This window comes from Dermochelys coriacea, chromosome 10 (genome assembly GCF_009764565.3).
Source record: "Dermochelys coriacea isolate rDerCor1 chromosome 10, rDerCor1.pri.v4, whole genome shotgun sequence".
Classification (NCBI taxonomy): Eukaryota; Metazoa; Chordata; order Testudines; family Dermochelyidae; genus Dermochelys; species Dermochelys coriacea.
In genome coordinates this window covers 16,204,994-16,227,537 of record NC_050077.1, presented here as the reverse complement: position 1 = coordinate 16,227,537, position 22,544 = coordinate 16,204,994, and the positions used below count along the sequence as shown (strand labels likewise).

Sequence of the window (22,544 nt, the reverse complement as noted above, 5' to 3'; positions counted from 1 at the left end):
CTTTTTCTGGTGAACCAGAACGTACATACCAGAATCAGGAGATTCTTCGAACCCCTCTGTATCTTGTCAGGTGGCAGTGAGAAGTTATTGGGTCACACCTGGCTAGGGCCTGGGTACTGGCCAACCCAAGTCAGCCTGATTTGTGTGTGGACTGAAGGGGGCGTAGGCTCACAGCTGAGTCCGTGCTCAGGCTTGGCGTGCATTGTAGACATATGCCTGACACCCAGCCCTACGTTTCTATGAGTCGATGACTAGATGACCAGTAAAGGGTTTAAACTGAGCCCGCTCTGCACACACGGACGAGGGTGGCCGTTTACACGGGGCAATGTCACCGGCTCACGCCAGCGTGGGAGGGACACACAGGACCCCACACTGCCGTGGCGTGTAGGCTGATGGCCTGCTGCTGTGAGGTGATGCGGTATGTGGTTGCCACAGTGCCATACGGGGCACGGGAGAGCTCTGCGCATGCGCCTCGCCGCCAGGAAGGCGTGGGAGACTGGGCGCTTCCAAGCCGTGAGTCTTTTGCACATGCGCGTAGCCGCTCGAAGAGCGGAGATCGCCGAAGCCCTGCGCATGCGTCCCATCCTGAAACGGGAGGGGGGAAGCGCCTAGCCGGGCGAGCTCTACTCATGCTCTGGCGGGAGAGGGCGAAGGTGTGCGCGGCGCGGAGGGCTTACGCTGCGTGGCTGCGTCATGACGTGTGTTGTTTTTACGTAATCCTCTCTGGGCTGGTGTAGCGGTCTGTCCGCGGAGAGCGAGGAGCGTCTTCTGGGTGCGCGGTTAGGGGGACGGGAGACAGGCAGCCTGGCTGGGGCTGGGTATTGAAGGGTTAAGGGGTGGGGGCTGGCCTGAGGCTAGGGAAGGGGGCGCAGGCCTGGGGGGCAGCCCTTCTGGGGCAGGGAAAGGGGGCAGATGGGTAACGTGTGGGCAGAGAGAAGTAATCTGAGGTATGGTGGCTAGTCTGGGTAGGAGGCCGGCTCCCTGCTCTAGTGAGGGTAAAGTGTGTGTGTCATCAGTACCTTTGCTTACTGGTAGGGTCCCCAAGATGCCTGGAATGGTGATATTTGGGAGGCGCTGGGCGATCGCTAGTGACGACTTTGTTTTTCCGGGAGCCTTTGAACTTTTCATCAGAATGATCTGGTAAGAGCCACCCCATCCTCACTTCTCCCCACCCTCCAACATGGGGAGGACCCTGCAGCTGGGAGATGTTAGAGGCATCTGGCCGGTTGTGGAAGGTGCACTGTACATTTGTGGTTTCAGAGTAGCAGCCGTGTTCGTCTGTATTCGCAAAAAGAAAAGGAGGACTTGTGGCACCTTAGAGACGAACAAATTTATTAGAGCATAAGCTTTCGTGAGCTACAGCTCACTTCATCGGATGCATTTTCTTTTTGTACATTTGTGGTGCCCTGTTGTTATTATTGTAGAACCCAGTATGCCATTGTGCTAGGTGTTGTATAAACAGAACAAAAAGACAGTCCCTGCCCTGAAGAGCTTACAGTGTATAAGACCAGAGACAACAGATAGATAGATAGATAGATAGATAGATACATTTCAGAGTAGCAGCCGTGTTAGTCTGTATCCGCTAAAAGAAAAGCAATACTTGTGGCACCTTAGAGACTAGCAAATTTATTAGAGCATAAGCTTTCGGGAGCTACAGTTCACTTCATCGGACTCACTCAAGGTTTCCGCCTGCAGCCATTCCCTCCTGCTGGCAGCAAGCTGAAGGCAAAACTGATGAGCTGCTGATTAACTATTGACAAATGATTTCTAATCCTCTATAAAGGATAATGCAAATGTTAGGATTATTTTAATTGTTTATTTTAAATGTGTTAACTTTCATTCTAATTGGAGTAGTCCTTGGGCTCCTTAGGAAATTGCTGTTATGTATCTGTAGATTATCTTGTTGTTATTTATAACATGCCTAGGAAGCTGCTGATTTGGTTTGTTGTTAGTCTCACATCGCATCTAAACAAATATTCCTATCTGGTTCATTTGGCATTTTATTGCATGGAAGTGAGATGGAAATTGAGGGGGTTTTCCTATCATGTATGGGCAACCTGGGTTTTCATATTGAGAACGAGACATGTAATGTAATTTTTGCATGCTGCACTAAATGAATACCATACTACACAGTAATCACTTGCTACCACTTCAAAGTGTGGCTGCATCACTTAAACTGATAAACTTTATCCATCATTGAAGTGCTCTGGGATCCAGCTGAATGAAAGGTGCTATTAAAAAAAGGAGGATATTTTTGAACTTGTAGTCTCTATTGTGGTTACTGCACTATACTTTACTGGGGTCTTTACATTCTGTGAGTTTCTTTGTGGGAATATGCCCCTTTTGTGAATTATTTTTAAATGAAGATAGGGAATTTTTTATGACTGAATCAGCTTTGTGGTGAAGTATGTTTCTTCCTAGCCGTTACAACTTATGGTACTGTTTTTCTGCAGGTGGATTGGAATTCTTGTTTTGTACTCCATTCACAAAGGGAGATTTAATTGTACTGGAGGAGGATTATTGCACAGCTATCTGCTTGTCCTCCTCATTCTCCTGGCTGCCATAATATGCGCTGTATCTGCTATTGTGTATATCAGTATGCAAGGTAAATACTTAGTCTGCAATATCTGATATTTATAGTAGTAGAATCTATATATTTTATTTAGATTTGACATTTAAAATTGAACAGCTTTACAAACATTCTGTGTGCCCTGACAGTAATAAGTTTTATAATAACCATTTTTCAGCATTACTACTACTCATACAAATAAATTAAACTCTACCAGCCTTAAATAATCAAATAGAGGTATCCACAGCCTGGAGATAATTTAAAATAGGGGGACTCCAGAATATCCTCTCACAACCAAATCAGATTTAGCAGTGCTGCTACTTCCACATCCAGTAATTTACTAGTTCACTAATAAATAATCTGGAAAGATGCACTATTTTTAACACCTCTGACAGACTTCCAGGAGAAGCTATGCAGCATCCATCTGCTCCATAATGGTACTTGTAATCATAGCCTTATATAGTCACATTCAGTGCTACATATCAAAAGTGTATCAGATATAGTAGGCTGTTAAGGAAAAGTATATAGAAAAATGGTCCACACAAATTATATTGTGACTTATTAATACAATAATTATGTAAACAGGAAGAGGTTCAGTTTGAGGAAGAGAGGCAAACTAATACGATATGGGAGCATATGCACAGATACCTTATCATGGGACATAGAGGTACCTGTAATGGTGGTCCCTTTGTATATCGTGTTCTGTTCTGGGAGCCTCGTTACCAGAAAGACTGACCCTCCTAATATCTGTGTTAGGTACTTCTGTGCCCCCATTAGGGTAGTATTTGACCACTTCACAATCTCTAGTGTATTTATCCTCACAACACCCCAGTATTATCCCCATTTTGCAGAGAGGCTCTGACTTAGAAAGTCTGTTGAGGAGCAGGAACTTGGGCATGGGTCTCCCAAGTCCTAGGATAGTGCCCCAAGCATTAGACCATCCAAGAGTGATCCTAGAAAAACAGCTAAAATATTTAGGCATCTGGAGGAATTGATCTGATGAGAGATTAAAAATCAATGTAGGTACCTTGCCCAAACTACAAGGTTTGGAAAGAATGGGGGTATAATTATATATAAATACATGTATGTTAACATCAAGGAGGGAGAAGGATTGTTCAGCATAATTAAAGGGCATATAACTCGGGCAGATAAATTAAGAAAGGAAAAACTGAGGTTGGATCTCTGGGAGATCTAACAGTGAGTTGTTTTTCATTGAGAGAATTCTCTGAAGGGAAATGGTGGAAGCCCTGTTACTTGGTGTCTCTAAAACTAAAGTGAAGAAAACTCTAGTAAATGTGCAATAAGGAAACTAGAAGATGGACTAGATAATCTAGTAACTCTCTTGTATATCTGGAGTCAATTGATACTCTTACATTATTCCCCTCCCCCCCCCCATAAAAACAATTCAAGCACTTCAAACAGTAACAGTGAAATAATCCGTTGTTAGTTAAATTATGTGCCTGGATCAAGTGGGTGGACAGAAGTTTGTTAGGCTGAGTTACATGCATCACCATCTGAGGCGCTGAAATGTTCAATTAATTACACTATCGTCTGCTTGACAATATCTGCAGCATTAGAGTGTAAATTGTAATTCACAATGCCATTTTTATTTTGTTGGGTGACAAGTTTTGTTAGTAACATCTCTGTAGTTGATGATCTCACTGTATAAAAAGTATTTATAAATTGAGCTGAATGGCATTACCGCCCTTCTATGAACTACTTGTAACTCTCAGAAAATACAGTAAGGTTTCTAGTATTTCAGATCTGGGTAGCTTTGGTTCTCTTCATCAGACAAATGCCGCTTTTCTATTTTGATGAGATCCTTCTTCTAGAACACAACTTCATTTAAAAAAAAAACAAAACACCCAAACTCTCTTAATCTCATTTTTAAAATAGTGAGACAAGGCTGAATGGTGGATTAGTGGTGGTACCCCAAACTGTGACACGAATGTGTGCATTTTGGGTCCCATGCTTATGCAGGGTGAATGCATCACAGACAACATGATTGGCTCCCAAGGAAGGGGACTGGCTTAGAACATAAACTAACTCTAAAGAGATTTTTGGGTTGGTCTTGTAGAATACTGTTTGACTGCTCTTTTGCCCAAAAAGATGGAGTATTGCAGTCACAGCCATCTGAACAGAGCTTGGGGGATGCTCATGAACCTGTTTGTATCATCTTGTGTTCTTGTATATAACTGCCTTATTAATAAGCCCAGACCTAATGAGCAAAATAAGCTGTATGGTGATTGTGGTTTTTCTTGTAGCTAAAGTGACTTTGAGAAAAGACTGTGAATAAAGATCAGTGATTGAAACTCTGAGATTGATCTCTATTCAGTTGACTGGACAAACCTGTAAATCTTTAAAGGTGCAACTTGCAAATAGAAATCCTTGTTCTATTCCAGTATAACATGTAGGAAAAAAAAATGATTGCCAGAAATGTAAGGAATTCTGAACTAAGACAGCAAAGCTCACAATCAGAATAGCAAAGAGCTGTAGGCAGGCCTTACTTTTTTTGGAATTTTGGGTTTGTTATGGGCTCGCTACCGCTTAACTGAAGTAAATAGCGGAAGTCTTATTGCCTAAAGCAGTGGTCACCAACCAGTCGATGGTGATCGACTGGTCGATTATAGAGACTTTCCCAGTCTGTTGTGATCTCTGGTGGTGTAGCAGGGCTGCCGCTAAGGCAGGCTTGCTCCCTGCCTGCCCCAGCCCGAGACAGCTACTGGAAGCGGCCAGCGTGCCCCTGCAGCCCCGAGGATGGGAGCGGGCAGGGATCTCCCTCCGCGCACTATTCGTGCCTGATAGCACCACCCCTGCAGCTCCGATTGTCCGGGAACGGGGACCTGTGGCCAATGGGAGCTGCGGGGCGGTGTTTGCAAGGAGGGGCAGAGCCATATGCCCCCACCCCAGGGGCCGCAGGGATGTGTTGGCCCCTTCTGGGCGTGGCGTGGGGCCAGGGTAGGCAGGGAGCCTATCTTAGCCTTGCTGCACCGCCGACCAGGAGATGCCCAAGGTAAGTGCCGCCCAGCCGGACGCTGCATCCCAGCCCTGAGTCCCCTTCCAGAGCTGGCACCCCAATCCCCCTTTGCACCCCGAACCCACTCCTGCACCCCAAACCCCTGCCCCAGCCCTGACTCCTCTCTGAGCCAGCACCCCCATCCTGCACCCTAACACTCTGCCTATATGAATAGGCTAAGGCTGAAATGCATCTTCTGGGAAACGAGATGTGTAACAACAGATACAAAATTCCTCTGGGAAAGCAGAAATGATTTAATATTTCCAGTTTTAAACAATTAAAAATGCTAAAGATGTTACCATTCAGTTCTAAGACAGTTTATGGTCTACAGCTTCACTTCTTTGAAACTTCTCTGTAAAATCTTAGTTTGTTGGGATTTTTATATACTGGATTCAATTTCACACTGGGCACCATAGCATAAAATACTGATGTGATTTTTTTTTATGATACTTTATGTACACAAGATATATTTGTAAGTGACTTTTTACTTTAAATTCCATCTGTAATTTCAGGAACAATTTCTAACCCTGGGCCAAGGAAATCTCTTCCTAAATTGCTTTATACTCGGCTAGGTCTTTATATCCCAGAACTGGTCTGGGCAGTTGTGGGAGCTATCTGGGTCTCGGACACCGATGTACATTGTGAAAGAACTGTGATAAATGCCGTATTTGGGACAGTTGTTGCAAGGTAAAGATGCCAACAGAAAACTAAGCTAAGCTTATATTATGCGTTTATACTTTAAATATCCAGTGAAGATTTTTCTCACCGCTCACAACTTGGATATTTGATTTAAATTACTGGAGGTTTTTAAAGAAGGATTTTTGTAATGTGTGAATATATTAAGACTAGAATAAACTGATTTTTTAATTGTGCTTTTCTAATTGCCTGAGAGATGTTGTGGCATCTTCCCTTACAAAGCAGGGATGGAGTGAAGGTTATGAGGAGTAAAGATGAGAAAGGTCAAAAAAAACAAACAAAGATGGATGATAGGACAGATGTGAAGGGGTGGGGGAAGAGAGATGGAGGAGCAGAGATAGATGCCTTAAGAGACTGATAATGGCATATGAAGCCTTCCCAACTTAGCTATTCAAAAACCGTTTTCAGTCCACGGTGATTGCAGTAGAGGTTTAGTGTGTTATGTGAAAGGAGTTGGCAGTCTCAATCCTGTTCCTAGTGGATTGGTGACCCTATTACAAAGCCATCATCAGTACCAGTAAGTGAGTGTGAAGATGTGTGAATAATAGAAGAATAATAATAGAATAAACTGTGTTTTCTTTTCTACCTGACAAGAATTATAGCTGCATGCTCTTATATACAGTACTGTACGAGTACATGGTTCACCAAGCCTTTCCTCCCACACCCTTCTGTTTTGCAGCTGGGTTATCATCATCTTTACCGTCGTTGCAGTTGTAATTGTCTTTGATCCACTTGGGGGGAAAAAGACACTGTACCTGACTGATGATATAAATCGCAACTTGGAAAGCAGTCAATCAGGCCAATTGTTTTATAATGTCAAGAAGACTGCAACCAGAGTCTGGGAGACGAGAATCAGGTTACTGTGTTGTTGTATTATGCAAGATGATGATCACCGAGTGGCTTTTACAAGTATTGCAGAGCTTTTCCGCGTCTACTTCTCAGTAAGATGGAAAGATTTGTTTATTTGTTCTTTTCATTCCATTTGACTAAACACTGAACCCCCAATAGTGCAGCATTTTCAGATGTGCCTCTTGCCTTTAGGTCAGTGAGAGTTCAGCAGTGCCATTTACTTGAGAATCAGGCTTTTTATACCTATCAGCTCTATTCTGAAACTTATACCATGCTGTCCTTCTCTTAACATGGGTTCCTTTTCCCTCTGGGGGAAAGGGATTGGGAAAATTGCACAGATTAACAAATTCTGAACTTAAAACTTGGAAAAGCCATATGCTCAAGTAACCACTGTTTTCAAACTACTTTAGTTTAACACACTTGGCACTTTACAGACATAGAAGCCAGATGGGCAATAGCTTCGCAACAGTGAATTTGTTTCCATTTTTTCACCAATATTTTGGTCACAAACTTGCTTTCCAGTAATATCATGCTTGCTTGCATTTAAAAAATAATTGGTCCCGTCACTGTTTTCCTTGTGCAAACATATTCACTGTCCTAACTAAAAGAAAAGCCCCACTCCACTGGAGTTTTCTCATTCTCCTCTAAGAATGCCTAGTAGTATGTATTGAGTTTAGGATCTTATCTATATTGGGAGTTTAGATTTCCCAGTAAGGCTATTGGGCTGTAGTTCAGCCAGTAGAGTTCTTTTTCTCTTCTACTTGGGCAATTCCCTAATCAGGGGAATGAGGTTGATTTTTCTTAACCTTGGTATGTGACGATCCAGAGTTTACCATTTTTCCCCTTGCCCATAGTAGGGAATGGTACAAACAGCAAACAATTTAGCTACATTAATTTAATGAGTTTATGAAGAGGTAATGTTAGCATTAACAGTTTAAGGCAGTTCTCCCATCCTGAACTATACCAAACTGTCCCATACAAAAAGCTACTCTTGGATGCTGTAGAAAGCTCATTACAAGTTAAGGTCTGCGTAGTATTGATTGAGCTGGGACTTAACTGCCAGCACACTGTGCGACTATGTGGGAGAGCAGAGTTCAGCAGTGACCTTACGATCTCTTTTCATACTCAAGGTTGGTGGGAGACATTCTTATTCATTAAAGTGGGGTCTGTGCATGCTGCTCTATAATTGCCTCAGTGGATTGTAGGATGATAGAGGGAGACTTGATAAGCTGAATTGTGATCCTGGGCAACTGAATTAAAACCTCCCCACCTATGTACCTGGACCTTTCCTCTGTAAACCCTCCTTCACTTATGCGTGGTAGAAAAGGAAGTGCCCGCATCCTGATTTTGCTGAGTCTTCCCATTGCCGTCAAACTTAAAAATCCCAGTTCTCATGGCTAATAGAAAGGGAATCCTTCTGCCAATATTTCTAATTATTTCTCCTGATCTAGCTTGTTTATTTTGCCAGTCTCATTTCACACAAGTTGCTACGAGCCTTCCAATGATCACTGTTGACCTAGAGTCAATTTGAACAAATAATCTTGATGAAAAGATCAATTACCATAGTCCCTGGCCTTCTAATGTGGTTTCTTTACAGATGGAATAATCTTCATGGCACCCTAAAAACCCAATCCTGTGAGCGGCTGAGTGTTCTCACTTCACATCAGTTTCATTTGTGACTGTAGTGCTCATCGCTTTGCAGGATCGAGCTCTAAATGTATTTACAGTATTGTTAAAGATCTGTAAGCAAATGCTATGTGGCTTACCAGAGGTTCAAAGCAGGAGTATTTGCTAGTGACATATCACCAATAACAGCATGGGCACTCCTTCAGACTTGCATAATAGCTGTTGAGGGAGGTACAAGTTTTTTTTTCCTAAGTTGCTTGTGACAATTATGAGTCATGTTCAGATCATGTTTTGCTTTAGGGCTCCACAGGCCTTTTAAAGAGGATCCTTTTAACTTTCTTTTTGACATTGGAATTTATGTATATGGCTTTTATTTGCAGAAAGTTTTTAAAGATGCAACATTGAGTGCATTGGAGAGGATGTGAATGTTTCACAAGCACACCCTTGCTTTCTGATGTAAATCTATTTACTATAGAACTGCAAAACAAAATAACTTTTTTTTTTTTTAAAAATTTTCATTGGATTGCGTGTGATGTTGTGCGTTTATTTTTAAAGAATTTTTTCCATTTCCTTTGTCAGGACACTGATCTGGTGCCAACTGACATAGCGGCAGGCTTGACTCTGCTCCATCAAGAGCAAGATAAAGTGGAAAACTGCCCAAAAGACCCTGAAGAAGTCCTGTGTCATTCCTCACTATCCCATGTGGTAAGATATGCTACAAAAAACACAACTTTGTGATACAGCCTGTTAAAGGGACAGTGTCTTGTCAATCTGAACTAAAATGCAAGTTTTATAAAAATTAGCTTTGACAAAATCTAAGGCTCACAGTTTCCAGTATTTTAAATTCAAATAGGAAATTTTGTAATCCAATAAAAATTCTCTTACGAAGTTTGCAATCAAAACATTGCAATATTGTATTAATACATGGAGAACCTGAAAGTAAAAATGACTGGAAAGTGATTATAAACTAAAAACCTCCCAACATGTTACCAAGTGTCTTATAAAACTGGGCTATAAGGGTGGGATTTTTCAAAAGCATCTAAGTGATTTAGTAGAACGAGTTGCATTGAAAAACAATGGGAGTTGTGTTCCTTAGGCACTTTCAAAAATTCCACCCCACAATCATGTTTTCATTTATATTAATAAATATGAAATTTTGAAATGGGAAGTAGGTATATGTGTGAAAACTATAGGCTTTTTTGTATCACCATGAAGAATATGCACAAAAACAAATAAGATGACATTCCGGTGCTATGAAGAGGATGAGAAGCAGAAACAGTAATTGTTTAATGCTTGCCGATCAGGAGTGACACTTCATTTCAGGATCTTCCATCAGTCTCTTAAATGGCTTAAAATGAGAAAAATCTCTTGTAAATTATTTTGTACCCTTTGTAATCTTTAATTTCTCACCTAATGCACCATTTTAACCAAAGTAGATGATTCCACTTCCGTTGAAACAGTTTAAGTGCACTCCACTTACTAGATAATTCCTTTTGAATTCAGCTGATGGTGGGTACTGTGCAAAGAAAAAAAGCTCTTGTGAGAATGATCTGTTACATAATCTGTAGCCTTCCCTCCACCTACACCCCTTAGGATGAACACTTAATTTTCAGTACCATGTTTATCAGTGCATAGTAAAGTATAGAAACATGTAAACTTGGTACTGTTAATGAACAATTACTTTAAATAATTAGAATTTTTCAAGACTCCAGCTTTATTATTAACAAATACGTCCTAAACTTCTTCTAAATAAGAAAACTGAATATGTATAAGTGTGAATTCCTTCCTCTCAGTTGTACTGTTTCACTTACCTGGGGCTTACAGTGAAACAGTAAGAATAAACTTTCATTGTGTGACTTCTTGGGCTTATGGGGAGATCTAGGCCCTTAATGTTACAGTAGCATGTATGCATCTGCATTCTTTATCCTGGGCTTGCCTTACAACTGGTGGGTTTTGTTTTTTTTCCCTCCAGACTGATGATTTGGATATTGAATTAGAAAATGCTGCTCACTACATGCAGTTTGCTGCAGCTGCTTATGGATGGCCTTACTACATATACACTAACCCATTTACTGCACTCTGTAAGCTTAATGGAGACTGGTAGGTTGGTATAAGATCTTAAAAGTGCATACTTTCTTTTTTAATTATTTATTTTTTCATATCAGTACAAATCACTTAAATAGCAGTTCTTATTTCGTAAATTTCTATCTATTAATAAATATACTTGAGCTTGACTGCTAGAGTTGTCTTTCACAAATTGTGTAAAAGGAAACCAACCTTCAAAATACTTCTTCCAATTTTGGAAGGGTAGGCAAAGTGTTTTCTTTGGCCAAACTTACACCGCCATACACTGAACTTGATGGCCTTTCTGTGTTTGGCTATAACACAAGAAGTTTTTGAACACTGCACCCGATCAATTATAAATGTTCAAAGAATGTTCATGGGCATCAGTGACCAGAACCCTATTGATTTTGGATAGAATTGGACAACTGAAAGGGGGAATGGGAGACATATAAAGCAACAGTTTTAAGCACTTCTGTAATTGTCTATACAATCAAAGAATTGGTTAATGGCACCCATTAATGCCTTCTTGCATAAAACTACCTCTGTCTCATCTCTGCCTGTCCTACCAGGGTTTAACATGTTTGCACCTTGAATGACTGGTTTGGGGGAATTGGGGCATGGGAGAATGGGAGTGTGCACACAGCCCCTGGCATGGGAGACAGAATGGTGGGAGGACACACAGAGCCCCTGGTGTGGAGTGAAAATTGTGCGACCTTGGTATGAGTGGAGTGGAGAGCACCTAAGACCACTAGCATGGAGAATAGGGGGGGAGACAGAACCTAGTGAGGCAGATATTGGGGTATCCTGGTGTGGATAGAGGGGGGCACACAGAGCTCCAGCAGTGGGAAGATGGGGTGTATGGAGGGAAAAGGATGCACACACAACTCCCAGTCTGGCAGGAATAGGGGTGCACACAGAGCTGCTGGTATAGGGGGAATATGGGGAAATTTCAGGGAGTACCTGAAATAAAGAGGGACAGGAGGGTAGCACACAGGGCCTTGTGGGGTGGAGTGGAGGGGATGCAAGGAGCCCCTTGTGCTTGCAGTGAGCTCAATCTATGCAAGCTACAAAGAGTGTGACCCAATAGTCGCAAGAAAACAAAGAAAAAAAAAAAGATTGCAAACAGTGTAAAGAGTTACTGGTCTTCATTCTGCCAAGTCAGTGTTTAATATCTGAAAAGGCATTTGATTGAGTTGAATGGACATTGCTCAAAACAGGGTCATGGGGTGTTGGAATCATACCAAACTGAAAAAGATGGATTGATGGCCTTATGCTTCTGCTTAGACAAGAATGTGTATAAATGGAAGAACATTGTTTTCTCTATTTAGGGGAATCAGACAAGATTACCCTCCTAGACCTCTTTGTCTCACAGTGGAACCAGTTTCTTCTATATAAGGAATGAGTCAGTTGTTAAAGACCCTGATCCTGAAATTCTCTCTGTATAGGCAGTCGTCCCCCAAGTTAATGGGTCTCTGCACAGGCAACCATCTGCACTGAGACAGGTGCAGGATCAAAATCTTAACATAAGTCAATATCATCATAAACTGGCTTTGTATGTTAATGTTATATTTAACATAATGTAACACAAGTATGTCAAAATTAAGAAAAAGAAATAGACAAATTTGGAAATTATACTAAGTGTATCAAAATGAAAAACTTTCCTATGTCAAACTTTGGCAACTTTGAAGTTGACCCAGTAAAAGTTATTATCTAACCCACCTTGTCTCCAATATTCTGTGATCATCACAGGTACAATAATACTGCAAACGTTGGCAGCTAATATTAAGAAGGCAAGCATGATCTTGTATACTATCTCTCTGTTTAAATAGTCACCTCCATTGTTTGTGACATTAGGAGTGAATGTTCCATCCAGCTTTAATTGTCATGATGTTAATTATCCTCCTGAGATATCACAACTTACAGTAATAAGACTTGGGAGAAATTGAATGAATTTATAATTTTATAGTTGAAATTGTGGCTGGGGTCAAATTAACTCTCTCCTTAGAATTGTTTTTGGACTTGAAATTTTTCCTCAAGTGTATAATTTCTATCTGGATACAGTTTAAAAAAAAAATCTTCTTCGGAATTGCCTTGTTTATTCTTCTAAAAGATTTATAGCAATGGTGTATTAGCCAGTCTTTATAGTATAAACACCCAGTGTGCTCCCAATAGAAACCCTGCTGTGAATGTAATTGAGTTCTTTTTCTGAGAGGAAATGTAACTAGCTGGAACTGGCAAGTTCACTTTTCTTTCTCATGTTTCCTTAGTTGCAGAAACAGCCCAACAGATTCTGATATGATTGGCAGTGATCGTCTTAACTTTCACTTTGGAGCCATCCTAAAAATAACAGGGCTACAGTACAGAGATTTCATTCATATCAGCTTTCATAACAAGGTAAACAATCTGGACAAACATTCAACAAGAGAATTCTCAGTAATTTCTTGAGTTCAATTAGAAACCAGGAAGAGGATGCTTTCCTCTCCTCACCCTCCACTGTTATAAAATGGAAGCCCTAACTAACCCAAAATGTGTTAAAAAGTTTAAAAAAAAAAAACCCTAATACACAAGTGCTTGTTTAGATAACAGTAACACAAACATTGACTTTTTTTAAGCACTGATAGACTTCACAACACATAGCAAAAGCTCTTGTGTAACCTTGTACAAGAATAAGAGAAATCCTAATGATAACATATAATAGATTTTAAAAAATCCTCAGTTCAGTATGGAAAGTTTATATGCCTAAATAGAATTTCATGATGTCATGTTCATTTCTTTCCAGGCAACTACAGTAAATCTTTACTATTCTTGAAAATTTGGTATCTTCACTAAACACACCTAATTTTTTTTTACCCTTCAGATTTTCGAGATCCCATTTTTTGTTGCTTTGGATCACAAAAAGGAGGCTATTGTGGTTGCAGTGAGAGGAACCTTGTCTTTTGAGGTATCATCTCTGTTATGTAACACTGGCTCTGGAGATGGGTATGTCCTAATGGTTTGGAGGAGACAGTACACTTCTCTGTAGTGGCTAGACAAAATAATGCTACAGTGACGCAATGAATTTTAAAATAACCTAACAGTTGAGTCAACAATGAGATAGGGGAAGTAGATAATCTTCTTAAGTCATAAGCCTGTCTGTTTTTGGATGCCTGGATGCCATTTTAAGAGGCAAGTGGGAGAAGGGCACAGGTAATTTTGTGTCAATATGATGTGAGGTGTACATTCCAGCTTTTGTATAGTAGCTTTGATCAGAGTATTGTTTGTATATACAGTAACTGTAAATGGCAGTTTGTAGTGGGTTTCTAGGTGTGTGCAAGTAAGAGACGTTCATACTTTTTTTATGTGCAATTACTTGCAGACATGAGGTTTGCTTGAGATATTGCTGTAGTAAAGACAGTGTCAAAGTTGTGAAAATTCCCATAATAGATGACTGTAGCATAAGGGGTCTGTCTCATTATTTACTTGCAGGATCTCCTCACTGATCTGTCAGCAGAATGTGAAGACCTGGTGCTCGAAGACGTTCTGGAAAATGGTTTTGTACATAAGGCATGTGTCATCTTTAATCATTTGAAGTGATTTATTCAATGAAAAAGATCAAATTAACAATCCTATATTTCTTCAGTTAAATGGAATTAGTGGGTTTTTTTGGCGAGACAGAGTAGATCAGCTATCTGGGTGGCTTGTTGGCAGTGTTCTTCTCTGCAATGCAAGAGAAGTTTTTAATTTGTAGTCCTGGTGTTTTGCTTGCCTCTTGTATCCCTTTAAATTTTTTAAAAAAAGAAAAGAAAAAATGTAAATGTACAGTATACTCGGGTGCCATTCTTGGGCTATACATATGTCAGAGTGTTGAAACAGGTAACTAGGTTATCACACATTTTTGCAGTCAGTACTCTGAACACTGCATTTAAAGGGATATGTGTATTGCATTTCCAACTTGACACTACTTTTGTCTCTTAACTTAGAATACTGTCTTCTAGGGGATAACTCAAGCAGCAAATTACATCTACAGAAGGCTAATAAACGATGGCATTTTAAACCAGGCTTTCACCATTGCTCCTGTAAGTCATGACTTCCAAATTATTCAATTTTGCTAGCAGTGTTTCTGACAAAACATTTTAGTTACATTGGAAATCAAAGTGGAGCAAGCTCTCTCTCTTTTAACCTCACCATATAACTCTTTTTTTGTTTTTGTCTTTAGGAATATAAACTAGTTATAGTTGGTCATAGTTTAGGTGGTGGAACAGCTTCTATATTGGCCATCATGCTCAGAAACTCCTTCCCAACATTAAGATGTTATGCCTTTTCTCCTCCAGGAGGATTGTTAAGGTAAATACAACACTTAGTTTTAAGTGAAGGATACAGAAATTATTAAGATACTACCCAAATTCATCCCTGGTATGACTGAGTAGAGTTGCTTCAGAGATGGATTTGGCTCATATTTTGACAGAAGAAGCTGTAGTGGTTTTAAGTTTAATATATTAAATAGGGCTGTCAAGCGATTAATTGTGATTAATCGCGCGATCTTTAAAAAATTGATCACACGATTAAACAATCATAGAATACCATTTATTTAAATATTTTCTACATTTTCAAATATTGACTTCAATTAAAGCACAGAATACAAAGTACAGTGCTCACTTTATATTTATTTTTGATTACAAGCACTTGCATTGTAAAAAAGCAAAAGAAATAGTATTTTTCAATTCACCTAATACAAGTACTATAGTGCAATCTCTTTATCATGAAAGTTTAACTTACAAATGTAGAATTATGTACAAAAAATAATTGCATTCAAAAATAAAACAGTGTAAAGCTTTAGAGCCTGCAAATCCATTCAGTCCTACTTCTTATTCAGCCAATCGCTCAGACAAACAAATTTGTTTACATTTACAGGAGATATTGCTGCCCCCTTCTTGTTTACAATGTCACCTGAAAATGAAGACGGGCATTTTCATGGCACTGCTGTAGCCGGCATCATAAGATATTTACATGCCAGATGTGCTAAAGATTTGTATGTCCCTTCAACTTCCATTTCAGGGGACATGCATCCATCCTGATGACAGGTTCTGCTCGATAACAATCCAAAGTAGTGGGGACCAACGCATATTCATTTTCATTATCTGAGTCAGATGCCACCAGCAGAAGGTTGATTGATTTTTTTTTCTTTTTTGGTGGTTCAGGTTCTGTAGTTTCCTCATCGGAGTGTTGCTCTTTTAAGACTTTTGAAAGCATGCTCCACACCTCATCCCTCTCAGATTTTGGACGGCACTTCAGATTCTTAAACCATGGGTCAAGTGCTGTACCTATCGTTACAAATCTCGCATTGATACCTTCCTTGTCTTTTGTCAAATCTACAGCGAAAGTGTTCTTAAAATGAACAACATGTGCTGGGTCATCATCTGAGACTGCTATAACATGAAATATATGGCAGAATGCAGGTAAAACAGAACTGGGGACATACAATTCCCTTCCCCGCCCCCCAGGAATTCAGTCACAAATTTAATTAACACATTAAAAAAAATGTCATTTAGCATGGAAGCATGTCCTCTGGAATGGTGACTGAAGCATGAAGGGGCATATAAATTTTTAGCATATCTGGCACGTAAATACCTTGCAATGCCAGCTACAGAAGTGCCATACAAATGCCTGTTCTCACTTTCTGTTGACATTGTAAATAAGAAGAGGGCAGCATTATCTCCTGTAAATGTAAATAAACTTGTTTGTCTTAGCGATTGGCTTAAGAAGTAGGACTAAGTAGACTTGTAGGCTCTGAAGTTACATTGTTTTGTTTTTGAGCGCAGTTATGTAACATGCACTTTCACGACACAGAGATTGCACTACAGTACTTGTATGAGGTGAATTAAACAAAAGAAATAGTATTTTTCATCTTTTACAGTGCAAATATTTCTAATCAAGAATAATATACACTTTGATTTCAATTACAACCCAGAATTCTGTCGATCTATCTAATTTAATTCTGGGTTGTAATTGAAATATATGAAAATGTAGAAAAACATCCAAAATATTTAATGAATTTCAATTGGTATTCTATTGTTTAACAGCGCAATTAAAACTGCAATTAATTGTGATTAATTTTTTTGAGTTAATTGTGTAAGTTAACTTCAATTAATCGACAGCCCTAATATTAAAGAAATTTGAACAGGCTTATCTTGTTCTGACTATGGGGTTTTGCCTTTGAGATGATGACTGAAACTTGTTCATAGCTTATTTATAAAATAAAGTTTTCCAGAAAAGTTGTAGTTGTCTGACATGGTTCCTAAGTAGCCATTAAAGAATGAAATACTCTGTTAATTCTGTTAACAAATACACTGTTAATACTGAAAGTAAGTGCTTCAAACCAAAATCCTTAACTAATCTTGGCCTGTTCAACATAGAATCGTACAATCCTAAATTTCTAAGGGATCACAAGAAGTCATCTAGTCCATCCCTATTTATTAGCATGTGTAAGAGGGTTCAGTATAACCTGCTCTTGAATTAGTCTTAAAAGCCTAGCTCCAGAAAAAAGTCCAGTAAAATAACTGAACGTTTTTATTGCAACAGATTATTATATTATACAGATAACAGGTCATAGCAAATACTAAAATATATATTTTTATTTACTTTATTTTTTTTAAGCAAATCACTTGCAGACTACTCTAAATGTTTCATTGTGTCAGTCATTGTTGGAAAGGACCTTGTTGCAAGGTGAGGATGTGACTTGAGATGGACAATTACATTTTATTCAGAGATGCTTATTCTCCAGCAGTTAGCCTAAGAAGCTTTTTTCACTTTGTTTTGTATGTTAAACAGGTTAAGTATCTCCAGCATGGAAGACCTGAAGAGAAGGATAGTGAGAATAGTTGCTAATTGTAACAGGCCAAAGGTAACAAAACATACCATGAGCAATAAAAACAAAGGGAATTGTCAAGCAGTTTTGATACAACATTTAGTGTGATGGCTTGTTTTGTGTTCAGAAATGGGTTCCAAAGCACAAATTGAACAGAAATGTTTGTTAATTTTTAATTTAGTGGTTTTAATTTAATTTTGGTTTTAGTATTAGTGAGAAAAAACACCGTAGGTTGCAGTCAAGTTCACATGTGTTTCAGGAGGCCTAGTGGTGGATCTCCTGTAGGGCAGCATTGTTTATTTACCATCCCAATTTGTTGCTGTGTTAGGAACTAGAAGTATGCAGAGGCTGTGCAAAGTGTCAGTAGTGAGACAGTGTGCCCCGGTGTTGCTCAGCAATGATCCCTGGAGCTGATTAAGGACTGATTGATAGATCGACTGAGCACTCCAGTTTGGCTCAGTAGGCTAAGTTTGGCCCTGTCTTCTGGGACCAAAAGGGAGTGGAAATTTTGTAGAAGGGACGTCTTCTCCCCATCACCAGGGAAGGCTTTGTCTGGCTGTACAATCAGTCCTTACTATTCACTGAAGAAACACAGGCCAAGTTCCAAAAGAAGGTATGCTTGCATCCTTAGAGCAGTAGTCATTAGAGAAGGATCGCCCGCTGGATGGGGCTTTAGGGTGGCCCTCTTGGAGGACTGGAACAATAAATTGTCAGGAAGATGACTTCCTTGTGGTGTGAGAGAGTGGGTTAAAAACTGCCATCCATCGATGCCTAGAGTTAAACCCTAGATCCTCCATGGGTTTTTCCAAGATTTGTGTGTACTTCCAGAATTGGCGACCCTGTGGAGGCCCTCTGTGCAGAGTTAAACTTAAAGAAGCTGATGGGTAGCTAGATATTGTGGATGTGGGGATTCAAGCTGGATTGGAGAAGTAGACAAAAAAAAAATGTAATTGTCAGAGTTGCAGACATTTGCCTCTGAATTGACCCTTCTTAACTAATTAATATCCACTCAGTCCACAAAAAAGTCTCTCTAATGTGGAGAAACTTGGGTATAGAGATCTTGGGGGTGGGGGAGGGCTGTAAAATTAAATTATACTACTTTGAAAATAAATGTCCACATTCATATTCTGCTTCTTTCTCTCTGAACTCAGTACCAGATCCTGCTGTATGGGTGTTGGTATGAAGTGTTTGGAGGAGATCCAGATAACTTCCCAACTGAGTTAGATGGTAGAAATCAAGATGCCCTAACCCAGCCTCTTCTAGCTGAACAGAGTTTATTGATGCATCGGTCACCTTCTTACAATGCCCTTGAGGATGAATCTCCTTTAAATTCTCCACCTCAGCATCCTCATCTTTATCTCCCAGGAAAAATCATCCATATTGTAGAAAAAGCCAGCTCAAGAAGGTAAATGATCAGCATTATGCTTCACTGAATTATTAAATTGAAGCTTCTCTTTCTCACCTTAGGAGCAGAGGCAAGAGTTCTGGTCTCTCCGCTCTCATCTTCTCCTACACGTATTCATGCTCTTTATATATTATATCCAATCTTCTCTGGCGTTCCCTGTTTCTTTTACCTACTTCTGAGTCAGTGCTTTGTTTCACCCTCACCCCCAAAACTGGGAACAACCTCCTCTTTCTTTGTCTCCTCCACTGAATACTGTCTTATGACATTGCAACTGGAATGGGTTTTGGTCATTATGTGTTGAATGTATTCTACTCATTTACACCTTTAAACAGTAAACTAGCCAGGAGAGGTACTTGTTACGTGTTTGGTGCAGGCCACATACTGTACAGCACTATATAAGGCTTCACAAAGTATTTAGATGCTGCACAAATGTTACAATAGAACAGAATCTAACTCAGGATAAGAAGAATGTGGGGAATAGGATTAGTTCTCAAATTAGCTGATCTCACTGAAGTTGTTTTACCATTGATATAGATGGGAGCACAGTAGGCCAATACAGAGTGTTTTTTGAAAAGCCCACTTTCTTCTAATTATGTAAAATATTTAGTAGTAGCTGAGTAAAAGTTTGTTTATATCCTTTAATAATCTGCAAAGGTTTTAAATATATGGCCAATATGCTTTCTAATGCCAATGTGGATTTCCAAGATTTGCACTGTATCGTGGACACAGGTCAATATTCATGTGATATTCTAAATGTCTGAGGTTTTATTGAAATATTTGTCTTTTTAGGTGGTGTTCTTCTGATGTTAAATATACTGCAAGATGGTCAAAAGAAACAGCCTTTAGCAATATTTTAATAAGTCCCAAGATGATAACAGATCACATGCCAGATGTTGTGCTCAAAGCCTTGAACAGCTTGACTGAGGAAAAAGCATCTTGTATTACCTGTCAAATAGAAGGAGACTTTCACACCAACATTGTATAATTATAGCTCTAAGAGAATAGCTTTTTTTTTTTTTTTTTTTTTTCTTTAAGCTTCAAGTATTCCAGGATCCTTTAACCTCAGACTTAAGTGGTGGTGTGGGGTGTTTTTTTTGTTTTGTTTTTAATATGCCTAAAATAGAAACTGGGGAGGCATTGTCTTGGTGACTGTCATAATGCAAAATGCATTTTACTCTGCAGAAGTGAACATTACTGGCTAACTGTTTTAAAAAAAAAAAAATGGTTAAAATGAATGTATTCAGAATTTTGACAGAAGCAGATGTGACCTTTCTGGAAATGGAACCATAAGATGAGTCTTAGCCAGTTACATGTAAACTACTGTATCTTTCATTTTACATCTGGAACGATTCAGATAAACTGAGAACAATTCATAGGAAGATAATGGAGCTAGAGCAGAGGAACCATGACACCTAAATTCTAATTCCAGCTCTGTCACAGACTTGCTATATTACCTTGCGCATGTCTCTTAACTTCCATTGTGCCTCAGTTTCACATCTGTAAAATGTGGGTATTGCCCATCTTAACAAAATACTGAGATTCTTGGGTGAAAGGTGCTACGTAAAAGCTCAGTTCTAATATTTATTAGAAATAGACACTCCCAGGAGGAAGTTTCATTAGAGGAAATGGGGTAGTAAATGATAGTGCAGTTGCAAATCTAGTGCAAAGAGAGAGGGTTAAAAAAATGAAGTTTTCTATTTGTTTTTAAAGAGCCAGTCTTGATTGCACTAGTTACCTTCTGTAAATATCTCCATGGTATCATTTATTTCATGACAATTTTCTAATATTGGCTCTTGGTTTTAAAAATGCTGCTTAGATGTGCAATATTTTTTGTTTATATTTTCAATCCTAAAGGACTTACTTTATGCATTTTTAATTCTAGAATGTAGGAATAATCCTTAAAGAACTTATTTTAGAATTTGACATGAGAACCATTGTACCCTTTCTACACTAGATCCAGCCTGAGACTAATGACCCTCTGACTCTTACCTTCCATTCAGTTGGATTCTCTAGTTAAGAAACCTTTGCAAGTACCCATTTTGCAACTCCACCATTTAAATTGATTGTATGGTGAATGTCTGATTAAACTTGGTTGCTTTGTACTGAGCAAGTGATCTTTTTGTAAAAAGCATAGTTGCTTGTCAGAGTGTCCCTTTGTGCACCTTCTTTAAAACAAGACATGTAAAGTCAGAATTTGTGTATTGGGGTAGTGTAATTTTGCTTTGGTAGTCCTACTGTGCCCCTTCAAGTAGGGACAAAATAAAACCTCAGTTTGTCTCATTGTGTGCTCACCTATATGGATATGTAACCCACAGGCTAGGAAACTTATGATTTGTATATAAACAATCCTGTTTGTGACTCTTGTGCTACAGCAACACTGGCAGTGTAAATCACTACACTCTGAGATGAGCCCTGTCTAGTGCATCTTGACCTACTGCTGTTTGAAGTAGAAGTGCACTAGGGAACTTCCACTAGAGGGCACACTAACTTGTCATTTAGACCTGTCTTAAGTGTCACCATCAGTTTGAATCAGATTCTTAATGTTTTAGTACAGTAGTACTAAAACAAAGGCAAGATACTTCCTTTGATTTTCCTAACCCCAGCGTAAAGTTTAATCCCTGCTTGTACCAGTTCATAACAGACTGTACCTGCTTTGTCACCAGTAGCAGTCTTTCTGAGCAGCAAGGTTTTCCTGTTGTGCATTGGGACAAATCCATAACTGTTTGAAGTTTTATGAAGATCAGGGTACTGATGCTTTCTGGCCTAGCCAATGGTTTAGAGCAGCCTGGACTTGAATTCATATCTTCCAAGGCTTCTCAAATGGGGTCAGAACCCCTCAGGGGTCATGAGCTATCAGGCTCCACCCCAAACCCTGCTTTGCTTCCAGCATTTATAATGGTGTTAACTATATAAAATGTTTTTAATTTATAGCAGGGTCACACACAACTTTTGTACTGGTGACCCCTTTCACATAGCAAGCCTCTAAGAACCTCTGCTATTGTATACACCAAGTAGAAGAGCTCCAACAGGAGAGAGAGACAGCCTAAGTTCAAGTCCCTGTGCACTGAGGTGTAACCTGGTCACTCTTGGTTAGTGAGCTGTCACATGCTTTGCTTTTGTACACCTAGGGCAAATGTTAAACACAGGGCCTGAATAAGATTTCTGTGGTTCACTTAGAACAATCAGATTCTACAAAATACAAGCTTTTCATTAAAAATGCTTCCAGCCCTGATATTAACATTCTAAATCAAATTTTTTGACCTGAGTGCCACATCAGGTTTCTGAAAAAGTATATGCAGGGCCAGTTAGGGGAGGCTGTCTCCCCCCTAAACAGTCAGGTGTGGCCCAGCCCCCACCTCCCATCTAACCCCCCCAACCTGTTCCCTGACCACCCCATCCAACACCCCTGTTCCCCACCTTCTGACCCCCAACCCCTATCCACACCTCTGACACTCCCATGCCCTCTATCTAGTGC

The 22,544-nt window shown here is 39.6% G+C and overlaps 1 protein-coding gene across 8 annotated transcripts; it reads left to right on the top strand.

Moving 5' to 3' along the window:
• The first annotated feature begins 582 nt into the window (after positions 1–582).
• On the top strand, positions 583–21,346 carry DAGLB (diacylglycerol lipase beta). Of its 8 annotated transcripts, none has more exons than XM_038418618.2 (16): positions 583–698; positions 1,036–1,140; positions 2,454–2,605; positions 6,098–6,272; positions 6,961–7,222; positions 9,336–9,461; positions 10,729–10,856; positions 13,088–13,214; positions 13,678–13,761; positions 14,286–14,363; positions 14,795–14,875; positions 15,016–15,143; positions 17,454–17,522; positions 17,628–17,700; positions 18,816–19,069; positions 19,859–21,346. In XM_038418618.2, exons 1-16 carry the CDS (start codon positions 694–696, stop codon positions 20,052–20,054), a joined length of 2,043 nt encoding a protein of 680 aa, XP_038274546.1. In that variant the 5' UTR covers positions 583–693; the 3' UTR covers positions 20,055–21,346. The 8 variants fall into 8 exon arrangements, with proteins under 8 accessions (XP_038274546.1, XP_043349731.1, XP_038274547.1 ...); XM_043493796.1 differs by having other exon boundaries at positions 616–647; XM_038418619.2 differs by having other exon boundaries at positions 631–772.
• Positions 21,347–22,544: the final 1,198 nt, after the last annotated feature.